The following is a 13,063-nucleotide window of genomic DNA, read 5'->3' as shown; positions in this document are numbered from 1 at the left end:
AATAACCTTGGAGAAAAAAATTTGGTCATGTATAAACTACTAATTAAAATAACATTAAATGTCAGAATTACACACTTGGTCTTAGTTAAACTTGCTGAATTTTACAAATCTTACCAGATTAATCTAGGCTGTATGAAAATTATAGACGATATGCAAAAGTCTATAATCTATCGACGAGACTAGTACAAATGAAGAATTTCTATATTGGGCTGCTATCCTATTGCAGAAAAACTCCATTGTTGTCAAGTACAGGCAACATTCAGATTAAATCAGAAACTAGTTTCCTTTGTAAAGATCAATATGTAAATATTTCTGGTTTCTTCTTATTTCAAAAAATACTATAATGAGATGGCAAAACACTAATATAAATGTGAAGCAAACCTACTGAAATCATGGGGTTTCATAATTTGTGAACTAATCTGAATTAGACTTCTTCAAAGTCAAAGAAAGTGTGCTGAATATTCCTAAACTGATTTGTGAAAAAAATGGAGCAGGCAACATTTTTGCAATTTTTGGATTCTCCAATATCCTAAGAGTTATAGGTACCCCATTATTTTCAAACCTGCTTCTCATTAGAAACATTCAAACAACTATTTGGATAAACTTTTATTCATTTTATTTATCTATCTGGATATTCAAAAAGCTTAACAATGGGTGTTTGACTAAGTCTTTAAATAACTACCCTTTCTCTTAACACTAGAAACACTATTCACATCTTCAGTGTTTTTTAAAAATAAAAAAATGTTGCAGAATATCACAAGAAATTGAACAAATTATTCTCTGTAATTCATGAGGAGGTTAGGCATACAATAATAAATTTTAGTCCTATTTATCTCTCAAGTAAAGGCCGATACTGTAATTCCCTCTCAAACTGTTCTGCTGTGAGAGTTCCTTGGATAGCTTCACAGCCAGGATTAAATACAGAATATGCACTTTTTTCTCCAGGCTGCCTTTCCCTAGGACCACGAGTTCCTACATAGATCCAGTAAAACATAGACAGGACAAAATATGGCAAACCAAACTCCAGTTCCACAAAAAGTCCAAATAGGACTAGCCAGAGAAGAAATTTGAGGAAGAGTTCTTTCTTGAGTACATAATGGATCCACCATGGCAGAGGAGATGTAATGATTTGGGCATCATGGTTTTCTGATCTTTGACCAGATTCCTGGGAAATAAAACAAAAATAACTGGATTATACATTTGGATTGTCATGACCTTACTGAAAAGCATAATAAAAACGTATCTGCAACTTTCTCAGTTTTTGCCCTTGCTTTTAATACTTTCACACTTCTTTCAAATAATTGTTTTCCAATATACCTTAATTTGGTTTCTATACAATCAAGCCATTTCAATGTATTGTTTTTGTACTGATCATTCAATTTTATATTCTAAAGTTGAGTAAACAACTATTGACTTCTGCCCATTAAGCCATTTAGATCTTTATATAATATTTTTAGGAATAAACCAAGTTACCAGCCTTAAGCACACCTAACATCATTCCTTCCTCATTGATAGCTATTACTTAGCAATGAACTTTAGTTGTGTTCATTAACACCCAGCATTGGAGGCACATTATATCTACACTACAGGCCCTGTTCTGGCTACTAATGTGGTAGTACTTAAAATTCTTGGCTTAAACCTATAAAATCCTCCATGGTTACTTTCAGGACTGTATTCTCCAAATGAAATCAGCCCAACTTGTATTTGGGGCATACAGAATCCTTTCCTTGTTCTCCAAGAACTCCTACAAGTCCTGGCACTGGAAAAGTACTAGCAAGATTTTGTTCCATTGCTAGCCACTCCCACACAACAGTTGTTGTTTAGTTGGCCACAGTCATTCAAGTTTGATAGGTATGTTCTGTGCTGTTAGGCCATTGTAATGAATTCTGTAAAGGGGTGGCTTGGATTTTTCTTGAAAAATTTAAACAAATAAGCTCTGAGTTGTGGTGTTCTCATAGAATAGTTGTGTGGGTGGATTTTAATTCTACCATATGCAAAACTGGCTCCACTTTTAACCTCAGGATTTAGTTGGCTGGACCAACTGACCCCTTTTTGGTGTTCCCATGATACACTGATCATTCCACTGACGCAATTCTAACATGTTGGAGGAACAAGGTCAATGCATGGAATTAAACAAAAGAAGACCCTCTTTCCAATATTTATTTATTCCATATAAGTGAGTGCATGCTGCTGGAAAATGGTCACGTTCATTTTTCTGGGATAGCACTTATAAAAAAAAATCCTGAGAACTTTTGAAAACTGCACTGTGACCACAGTGTTAAATCGAATTACTACTTTCCCCTACAACTCTGAGATTAAAATTTCTTTCTCTTCCATGGCAGAATAAATATTAAATTCAGTCTCTTGTTACAGGCAGTACTGGAGCAAAGCTAGATTAAAAGTCAGTTAATTAGTAACATTTCATTAGAAGCAAATATATTGTAGTACCATTAATTAGTAACATTTCATTATAAGGAAATATATTGTATTACCATTATAGTATAATGAAAACAAGGCTTAGATCTCATTCTTATGTGCTTATTCAATAACCATGGATTATTTAAATGGCTATGAGCTCTTTAGTCAGACAAGTGTTAATCAAGTACAAGGCTAAATTTATATCCTTTCAGCCATCAATAGTAAGTAGTAGACTATCAGTGCCTACAAGCTTATCATAACTTTTGATTTAAATTTTTACTAACTTGCTTTCTAAGATGTTATCGCCTGCAGACTGACAGCATGGTGCATGATACCATTTTGGATACACATCACATTTGTTTGTATAATAAGAGTGGCTTGCTTTGGACCTAATGTCTATAAAAGACTGAAATGCTACATAAAATCAGACCATCTAAGATATCTGGGCAAAAGGCCTCATAGTAGGCATTCGATCATTTTCCTTTAAAAAACATACAAGAACTGTAGCCTGCAGCTGATAAGAACTACCTGTATTCAGTGCCAGACATCCCAAGGAACTACAGTATGCAACCTATTTGTTCTCACAAGTACACATGGTCTCAACTCTGTTCTCTTTATTACCGTAATGATATACATTTAATAACTAACATAATTAATGAAATATAAGTGTACCAAAAAGATTTTCACCTGGCCATGCTGCTTGGCCACATGCAAATTATTAGCAATCAAGCCTATCCACCTGCTTAGAAACAGTATAGATGTAGTCCCAACAAAAAACATAAAAGGGAAGAAGAGCATCAAACTCTTCTTGTGTATCTCTGGATGAAATGTAGAATTAGCAGAACTCCTTTTGCAAGAAAAACAAGTACTGTACATGTGCATTTCTGAAAGAATTGCACGTTTTCATGACTTCTGATGTTGCAATTTACAACTAGAATCTTTGCAGGGACAATCACCATTTTTTTTATAGCATTGGAGAAATCCAAAGGGCAAGACAATTTCAAAGGTGGCAGTATCTGGCTGATCTCTACCGATCCTGAAAAAGGTTAGACCTGGTTAGTTCTGGAGACCACCAGGAAATCAAAAACAACTGGGGCACTGGGGGGGGGAGGGTGAAAGGCCCAGCAAAAATTGTGTACTATCGTCTACCTGCCCATTATCAACTACCTGTCCACACAGGCTCCAGGTATGGGAGACTTTTAAGGCAGATCTAAGATATTGGGGGGGGGGGGGGATTACACAAGTCAGGATTGTATCATTGGATTCCTTCCAGGAACAAGGTTCTAGCCTAGCGTTAAGTTTTCTTATACGCAACATCGCCCCCTACAGGTAGGTAGAAAAGACGCAATCGTAGGACTAGCTCGGACGGGATGTGGCACGGGAGTACTTGCCAAATGCGCCTGGCGCCGTTGCCCAAATCGACGGGACTGGGGGTGGGGGTGGGGAATGCAAAGGGGAACTTAGCAACCACCATTCTCGGGGCGTAGAAACGCACCGACCTCCGTCAGAGCTTGGGCTGAGGCCCTGTCCCCAGTCTCGGTGGCGGCAGGTTTTTCCGAAGCGGGCACAACGCGAGTCGGGGAGCTGGAAGCGCGGCGATTCGCCCGGAACTCGGCCAGCCTCTGCTCCATCCCGCCGAGGCAAGGGGAGCAATTGCCACTGGCCAAAAGCCGGCAGCGCCTGGTAGGCTTTCGCCGTGGTTCACCAGCGGAAGAGGCGGGCAGAGCCAGGTGGGATGGCCGGCTTGGAAAGGACCGCCCCTGGGCGGCTCAGCGACTCAGCAGAGGGGAGAAAAGGGGGCGGCCCGTTCGCTAGTTGCCTGTTCTTTGGCGAGCTGGACACGGTTCTCCCGCCGAGAGCGAAAGGCGGAATGCTTGGAGGCGGCGTTGCGTTGCACTTGGAGGAGTAAACAGCAACTTGGCGCTCTTGCGACGGATCCCAGAGGGACAACAAAAGATTAGACTGCTGCTGGCCTTGCTTGCATTACTTGTGCGCTGTCCCCGGGGACGCAAGGAGGGCCAACTTCTCTTCTTTAAGGTTACCCTAGTTCACTTTTCAAAAAGAGGGTGTTCTGCAGAGGTCCTCCCCCCCCTCTCCCTTGAACTCTCTTGCAACAACAAAACAATCCCAAGTGCCACGTAACGGAGTGAGCTTCGGCCAACCTAGCAGTTCGAAAGCATGTAAAAATGCAAGTAGAAAAAATAGGAACCACCTTTGGTGGAAAGATAACAGCGTTCCATGCGTTTAGTCATGCTTGCTACATGACCAGGAGACATCTTCCGACAGCACTGGTTCTTCAGCTTTGAAAGGGAGATAAGCACTGCCCCCTAAAGTCGGGAACGACTAGCACATATGTACGAGGGGAACCTATACCTTTAACACCAAAACAAAGTCTTAGGGGATATATCTTCGAAAGCTTCTCTGCAGTAAATGTCAGTGTTGCACAAATGTGGGTGCCTATTATAGAATGAGTTAAGAGATCCAGGGCAGTGGCTAGACCTGAGTTCTAATCTACCTCTGCTGGGACTTGTCTGGGTAATCACAAGGAATGTAACACTCACTTAAAGACAAACAAAAAGGAAAAGGATGAATTATTGGAATGCATAGTTTTTACATCTTTTAATGTCTTTGGGCTGTATTTAACGGTCCATATAAATCTAGAGCTGATCATCATTGTCATCATCAGGTTCTATGCAGAGCACATTGGGCAGCAAATGTTTTCCAGCAGTTCTGATCATTCATGGCATCTTCGGTATTGTCCCAAGGCACATTAACAATCTTAAGATCCTTTTTAAGTGTTTGACACTAGGTTTTCCGAGGCTGGTCATATCTCTTCTTTTTTTCAGGAAAGAAATTTCTAGGAAGCTAGAATATTTACCCAATTAATAATGAAATAGTATTTCATGCTATGTTCTTAGTCTCTGCCTTGGAAGATACATTTGTTATTCTTACGTATTTCTGTTTTCTTTGTAATGTTAAAATAATTGGACAAAAGCTTAATTCAGATGTGCAAAATAGGTAGACATTCAAGAGAGATAGAAGATTTTGAGATAAGTAAAGTATAAAGTATGGGGCTATGAGTAAAAAGCTACCATATAGCTTGGGATGACAAAATGCAGCCATATTCATGTGGATGAGGGAAAGGCAACATAAAGTAGGGTAGGATAGTTAACAAGAACAAAAAGCCAATGTTAGCAGACATAGTCATGGGTGAACTAAACTCAAACATAAAATTGTAGAAATAAGGCAAGGCAGACTCTGTCTCATTTTTAGATGTGGTATATTGTCCAAATGGCTGAACAGTGCCCAAATAAGAGTTTTATCAAAGTTGGTATCTTGCCATTGGATGAGAAGTTAGCAGACAATTTGGAAACTGACAATGTTCTATTCTAGAAGTTGTCTTTCTCTATAAAAGAGCCTTACTGTATCTAGATCAACATTCTATGTCACATAGTGGTCAATTGGATGAATTTGGCAAGGTCAGAAATATGAACAGGAGACTAGTAGCCTCCTTTCAGTTGCTTTCAGCAGCCAATATTTAAGACATGCTGCCTATAAGGTTGGAGATAGGAAATAGTCCTTAATGTTAGTATTCATTAGTAGTTTGATCCTCCATAAGCCTCTCTAATGCAGTCCAAGCCTTTTCAAAATGAAAATACTATATCCTTTGGGTCACTCTTGTTCTGAGTGATTGTAATCACCTTCAAAAAAAGTTCCACAGGTTTATGGCTAGAAGACTTTGTAGAAGCAATATTATATGAGCCGTGGTGATGCAGTGGTTAGAGTGCAGTACTGCAGGCTACTTCTGCTGACTGCCAGCTGTCTGCAATTTGGCAGTTCAAATCTTACCAGATTGATCTCAAGATTGACTCAGCCTTCCATCCTTCCAAAAGGGTAAAATGAGGACCCAGATTGTTGGGGGCAATATGCTGACTCTGTAAACCGCTTAAGAGAGGGCTGTAAAGCACTGTGAAGTGGTATATAACTCTAAGTGCTATTGCTATTTCTGTTATTACTTGTTTCTTCTTTATTAATGTTTTCGACCCATTTTTTTCTGAATGTTTGGTTAAGACACATGAATCACATTCTTTTTAAATGATTTCATTTCAGTACTAGGGAGAATGGAAGCACCAGAAATTTTTGACGTTCATGTTTGCATTATTCCCTGGATTTTTAATCTGTTGGAGCAGTTTGAACAAATCTCTGTTAGGTTCTGTTGACATTATCCTCCGCTAGCCGATTTCTCAAGAAAGCAATTTATTTACTTTTGTGTACTGCTTTGGTGGGCTTTTAGCCCAGTCAAAGACAAAATTATTTAAGTGCTGCTGTTTTGGAATTCTGAGGATAGCATATGTTAGCTCTTCTATTCTTGGATATTAGATGTTTTGGAATAATATTAATGATGTGAGGAAATTTCATTTGTTTTTTTCAGGACAGATTGATCCATTTAATGAGGAATTGTTTCTTCTGTGACATTTATATCACTATATTTTGAATTCTTAAATGGTGCTAATAAAACAAGTTGTCCCAGTCATTATCTCTCAATACAACTTACCTCACAGAATTGTTGTGAGAAAAGTAGGAAGAGGAAGGCATGTCAGATGTGTTTCCACCTTGTGTTATTTGCAAAAAGAATAGAGGCAGTATGCAAATAAACAAACAAACAAATAAATAAATAAAAGCTTCATTTAACTTTCTCAATTCTGAATTCAGATCAGCTGAAGGAATGAAATCCACTTTTAGAAAAACTTAAATGTTTTTGTACACTTTTTTGTACACTTAAATGTACAAAAAAGTTGTACATTCAATTCTTTACTACAAGAAATCAGAAATACCAGCATTTAAAAAAATATTTTAACATAACAGAGTTGTTACATTTTTGAGGAAAATATTATGTAATGAAAGTATTACACACCTGTGCCTTTTACTACTATTGCTAGGAGTGAACGTCAGATATTATTTTGTTTGCATTGTTTTTTGTGTTTAAATGTTTTATTCATTTTCATTTTCAATTTTGTACATTCACTTATATATTGGATATTTGCAATAATAATAATAAGAAAAGAAAAACCCCAACCTAAACACAACTCATAAACCCAACCTATCACTTTCATACACCCCTTCTTCTCCCCCTCCAACTTTCCTTTCTCCCTCCAACGATCACCCCTCCTACTTCCCTTTCCCCTCCTGCCTTCCTTTCTTGCCTTCCTCACCCTCCTTCCCATCTCATCCTCCTTACATTCCCCTCTTCCTCCCTCCTTACTTCTCCCTCTTCCTTTCCTCTACTTCTCACTATGGTGCATTTCTCTATTCCTTAATCTATTCAGTTACACTAAAAAGAAAAAAGAAAGGAAAAAAATAAAAAGAAAAAAAAGAGAAAAAGAAAAAGAAAAGATAAGGATCAACAGTATACAAGTGTATTCTTCTTATTCTATATATTGAAACTATATCTCCACCCACCCACCCACCCCCAATGAACCCCCCTCCCTAACCCCCTCCGACTTCCCAGGTCCCACACCCGGCACAGTTCAGTACCATTCACCTTCAAAATATCTTATTAACAATAATAATGAAAATAAAATAAAAAGAACACTCCGAAAAAGAAAAAAAAAAGAAAAAACGAAAAAGTAAATAAAAAAAAAATTTAAAAATCTTTTGCATTATGCTCAGCCTCCCATCATTCTTAAAATTTAAACAGTGTGAATCATTCCATTTATATTTTGTCCTCGTCCCTTACTTCTTTGATATTTACCCCCATCTTCCTGTAGACTCTCCAGATAGCCTTTCTTAACCTTATATTCAAATATTAGTTTATACAAAAATCAATTTATCTTCAAATACAGAGCAGTCTAATCATACTATCGCTACTCATCTTCCTACCCTTCGTTTCACGTCTCCATTCCTCCCAAGCCCAAATTGCATAAGATTAGGATCTCGCTCTTCACTTTAAAATCCTGAGCTTTTTATGTTATACTTCAAGCATGTAAATCCGTAAAATGTGTGCCCAAAATCCATACCAGTTCGTTCAATCCCAAGATCCCTTCATCAATATCCCGCTCCACCTTCCTTTCTGCCCCACTCCTCCCAACTCCATTCATCCCAAACCGCAATTCAAATAAATCTTAGTCCCCGCTTTCCTCACAGAAAACACTTCATGCGCAGTTTGGATTGAGATTCAAATAAGTCTTGTAAAAGTCCCGTATAATATCTGTCTAGAATAAGCAATGCTTCTTTCCATTCCTCATCAGTACACAGCTTTACCATTTCATACCAAACAGAAATCCTAAAGTTTTAATCAGTCCAAAAGCTTAGAAAGTATTTTAAAGACATCGCTGGATCTATATTCTTTACTTTTCTGCCCTTTCGGAAAGAGAAGGCTACCCTCTCCCTTATAACCACGTGTCCCGCTGCTTTGAAAATATGACTAAATCCTCAGTTTCCGCTCTTCTGCCTCTCCAGTAGGGGGGGAACAACTCCCTCCTTCTTGTAACCAAGTGACTTGCTGCTTGTCTTTCCTTCACCTTGTCCTTCCGCATTTCCGAGTGAGTCAAGAAGCCCCGCCTTCAGAGTTTTATAATAAAAGTCCCGAGCTTCCGAAACAGAATTAATACGAAATCTTTGATTTTCAAATGTAACTGTGATTCCAACTGGAGCTTCCCATTTATACTGTATTTGACGATTTCTAAGTTCTTGGGTTAAAAAAGTATAGCCTCTCCTTGCTTGCAGCATCTGGAGCGGGATTTCTTTAAAGACAAACAAATAATGGCCATCGATTCGGAGCCTGTTATTGTAAAACTTTTGAATGATCGCATTTCTGGATTCTCTTGTGAAAAAGTATATAATTATGTCTCTTGGAAGCTGTCGTTGCTCTGCTACACGCGAATTCTGGCGATAGATTTTTCGAATATTCCAATCAAAATTGAGTCCCGGACCTCCCACCGCTTGGCTGAAAGCTTCTACAAACGTCTGTTTCAAGTTCTCTCCTTTCTTTTCGGGCAGTCCTCTGACTCTTATTGCAGACGCCTTTCTGTTATAATTTATCATTGTAAGTTGTGTTTGAGTATCTCTAATCTCTTGTTGTAATGCTTGGATATTAGAAGTCAGATTAAAATTAGCCTCCTCCAAAGTTTCCAGTTTAGTCTCCATTTCTTCGATATAATCTGTCAAAGTAGACGTAACTTCAAACATATCCGCCTTTATTTGGGCAATTTTAGTTTGTATTTTGTCGCATAAATCCAGCACAAATTCTTTAATTTCTTGTTTAAAGTCATTAATTATTTGGAAGAAAAGCTCCTGTGTCAAGGAATCTCCAGTAGGTGGTGTAGGAGACAAAGGCAGCGATTTACTAACAAGTTCTTTAAGCACATGCGGGGGGGATTTTTTTGCCTGCTTAGACCTGGGAGGCATTATAGATAAAAGCTGAGAATAAACAGATAAACAGTGTCTTCACCTGGTCAGTTCTCAATAAATTATTTGTAGATTTTGCTTGTTAATGAGTAGCAGTCTCCGGGGAGATAAAGCCGGTTAATTACGTCATCAATCACCAACACAGTAAAAACGCCATTTTGTATCCCAATTGCACAAAGAAGTTTCAAAGGAAAAACCAGGCTGGTGTTTAGATAGTTATAAAAAAAAACATCACAGGAGTGAGACCCGCTCGTGTTAGCCTTAAGTTGCTTTAAACAATTTATCATTGTCCTGAGTGGGGGGGTCGCCTGTCTAGGGCTGCAAAAAGGCAGCTGCGAGGAACTGGCTGGAGATAAGAGCTCAGTTACGCTGGATCTCTTCTCCGTTCGCAGCCCAAAAAAAAAGAAAGGGGGCTGTGAACTACGAATAAATCCTAGCACCTGAGCTTCTGCCTGCCCCTTTCTGCCAGAAAGGGGTGATATCTATTGATCTTAATTAGATATACAGACCAGAACTCTGAGAGGGGCTCCGTTGAGCTCCTTCGGCGACAGGCTCCTCCCACAGGAAGCCAACGTCAGATATTATTCTTTTAAATCTGGCGAAACTAAGAAGAAAATTATTGAACTACTATTTGTTTAAGCAATAACATTCCAGAAAACATATTTCTACTCTGACTCATTTCAGAATGTTGCAAAGTGCCATAAACTCAAAAAACGTTTTCCATCCTTTTGGATGAAACAGTATATTAAATAATCATTCAGAAATGTAAGTAAAGATTTTGCTACTATTACAATAATCCCTTTGCATTTAAGTGAAGTAAATGATATAGTTACATGGTATATTTATTCAGGATAATATATTACACCTAGCATTCTGAAACAAAGCAGAAATGGGTCCCCTCACATCCACCCACCCTTGGCCTATTCTTATTTATAAATCCAACTGTTCTTCAGATCTGTATTTTATTCTGGATAATGTATGCAGTGTTGTGGACTTGAAGAAAACAACAACCCAAAAAAACCCACTCCATAACTACAGTTAATATTAGCACAGCTGGAGATCACCTTTGGTAGAACATAGGCTCTGAAGACTGTATTTCAATTCTAATAGACCTCTGGCCCAATTCTGCTACATGCCTTTCATATTCAGCCTCTTTATATTACAAGTTTATGGCATGGGGAGAAAAAAAGAATGTCCAAGAGAAAGAAAGAATGAGGAGAGCAGAAGTCGCAGGCCTCTCATCTTGGCTACTATAAATAACTATTGCTCTTTGGTGACAGAGGGGAGCATCTCAGTTATGCTTGGCAAGCAAGAAGCTGAGTTTGCTTTTTTTAAAAAAAAGTTAAGGTACATTTGCCACCTTAGATTTATTTTTGTTCTAGGAAACAGTGCTTTACAGCAACCAAGCAAGTTATCCTGATTTTTCAGAAAAGTTGGACAAATGAGAAGATGGCCTATATTAGCTTACTGAACAGATGTTGTGGAAAAACGTTTATCCTTTCATATCAGATTTCAATATGTTGAGAACACGTTACTACCAAGGGACTAGGACACTTTGTACAGACTTTAAAAGTTAAGTCTTTTTCAAAAAATACGTGTTTCTCTTCAGTAGCATTTCATAACAAAACATTTGGCTACTCATTCATTTTTGTTGGACATCTAAGGCATAATTCTGAAACTAGAAGTTGAATTGTCCTGAAGTCTGGAGATTTTGAACCAATGCATAATTATGTGTTGAATATTAATGTTTGTAGGGGAATAAATACCCCACATTTGCAATCTGTAAACAATTATGTTAAATTTTAAATTGATTTTCAAAAGCATGGGAAACTCCGGAGAGTGGATTTTCATTCGGTCTTTGGATACTGGCACTGCAAAATTTTTGTTCATGTCCTCTTTGGCTCTGAACTATACATTCTGAAAATGAATTATGAACCTTGCACTAGAAGAAACCTATTTTACTGTAAAATCATTTGAACTTTTATAATTTACTTGGAGTTTTATCCTAATCTCACCAGTTTTTTAAAAAAGAGAACTTATATAGTTTCCTCTTCCTCCATTCAGAAGGTCTGCAATGATTGATATGTTTTTCATAAAGACAGTTTTATCAGATGAAGATTAACATGTTATGATTTGACCCTTATAGACCATTTATCAAAAGGATCTGAATTCAAGACTAAGAAAGCAAACACTTAGCATCACCATTTTTATTGCTACAAGGATACAACAGGCTATCAAATAGATCAATGGTGTTAAACTCATGTCCCTTGGGCTGGATGTGTTATGTGCTGGCCACACCTACTCCTGTTTTAGCGAAGGGGGGGGGAGTCATGATAAGTCATGTGATGACAACGCAACAACACGAGTTTGATACCCCTGAAATTTATTCTAGTTTTCCTGCAGTATTCCAAGAAAACCTGGCACTTGCACCTTGTAAGTGTTGGACCATTCCATTAATATTGTATAGTTATATTCATGTAAGAATTGGAAGGAGCAATTGGGCCATCAAAACCAGTCCACTGCATAAAACATCAACATGTTTTAAGATGTTGATCTTAAAACATTTCAGATCAATGTCTCCGTAGCTTTGTACTTATATGTAGTCCATCAAAAGTGATTTCACTGTATAAATATTCTTTTTCCTATGTTTTTTTAATCAATAGGAATATGCCTTCTTGTAATCATTTATCCACTATTCTGCACGTGTCACTAAAAATAGTATGTCTTCATCTTCTATATGAAATTTTTAAAGCTCTGTCAAGTTTTCTAAAGGCTAAATTATCCAGTTCCATCAAAGTATCCTCATGAGCCTTAGTTTCTATCATTAATCACCTTGTTGCTTTTCTCCGTGCCTACTACAATTTCTCTGAATACCTCTTAAAGCATAGTGAATTGCTTTATATATTTTGAGCCATTATGGCTACTAAGGTTCTACTTTTTAGTTGTAACCTTGAATTGGATTATAGAGAGCTATTGTATGAATTTATTGATGTTATTTTGTACTTTGCGCCTTTTAAAGGCAGATGAAAAATGAAGCAACTAATATTATTGCCAATATTAAATTTCATTCCATTACTTTCAGCCAAGTTTCCCAACCTCTCAAGGTTTGTTTCTTTTTAAATTTTCTTCATTCTATCCAATCTTACATTATCTGCAGATCTAATATACAACTAATAAACTATTGTGCAGAGGACTGGAAATTGTTCCCTGCACTAATTTCTGCTCACAAATACATACA

The 13,063-nt window shown here is 37.7% G+C and overlaps 1 protein-coding gene and 1 long non-coding RNA gene across 2 annotated transcripts in view; one reads left to right on the top strand and one right to left on the bottom strand.

Moving 5' to 3' along the window:
• Positions 1–591: 591 nt before the first annotated feature.
• Positions 592–4,158, bottom strand: SAYSD1 (SAYSVFN motif domain containing 1). The gene is made up of 2 exons (XM_087717916.1): positions 3,918–4,158; positions 592–1,165 (listed from the first exon to the last, which is right to left on the bottom strand). The coding sequence occupies exons 1-2, from the start codon at positions 4,047–4,049 to the stop codon at positions 830–832; spliced, it is 468 nt and encodes a 155-aa protein (XP_087574042.1). The 5' UTR covers positions 4,050–4,158; the 3' UTR covers positions 592–829.
• A 238-nt stretch (positions 4,159–4,396) lies between these two features.
• LOC148044983 (uncharacterized) overlaps positions 4,397–13,063 on the top strand; it is a 57,258-nt gene continuing 48,591 nt past the window's right edge. The window contains exon 1 of the long non-coding RNA XR_015697152.1: positions 4,397–4,455. This is a non-coding gene — a long non-coding RNA (uncharacterized LOC148044983). The remainder of the gene's footprint in view (positions 4,456–13,063) is intronic.

This window comes from Thamnophis sirtalis, unplaced genomic scaffold (assembly GCF_051295495.1).
Source record: "Thamnophis sirtalis isolate CommonGarterSnake01/CBP01778 unplaced genomic scaffold, rThaSir2_p1.2 scaffold_6, whole genome shotgun sequence".
Taxonomy (NCBI): domain Eukaryota; kingdom Metazoa; phylum Chordata; class Lepidosauria; order Squamata; family Natricidae; genus Thamnophis; species Thamnophis sirtalis.
The sequence above is the reverse complement of the archived record's forward strand: the minus strand, read 5'-3'. Positions and strand labels throughout refer to the sequence as shown.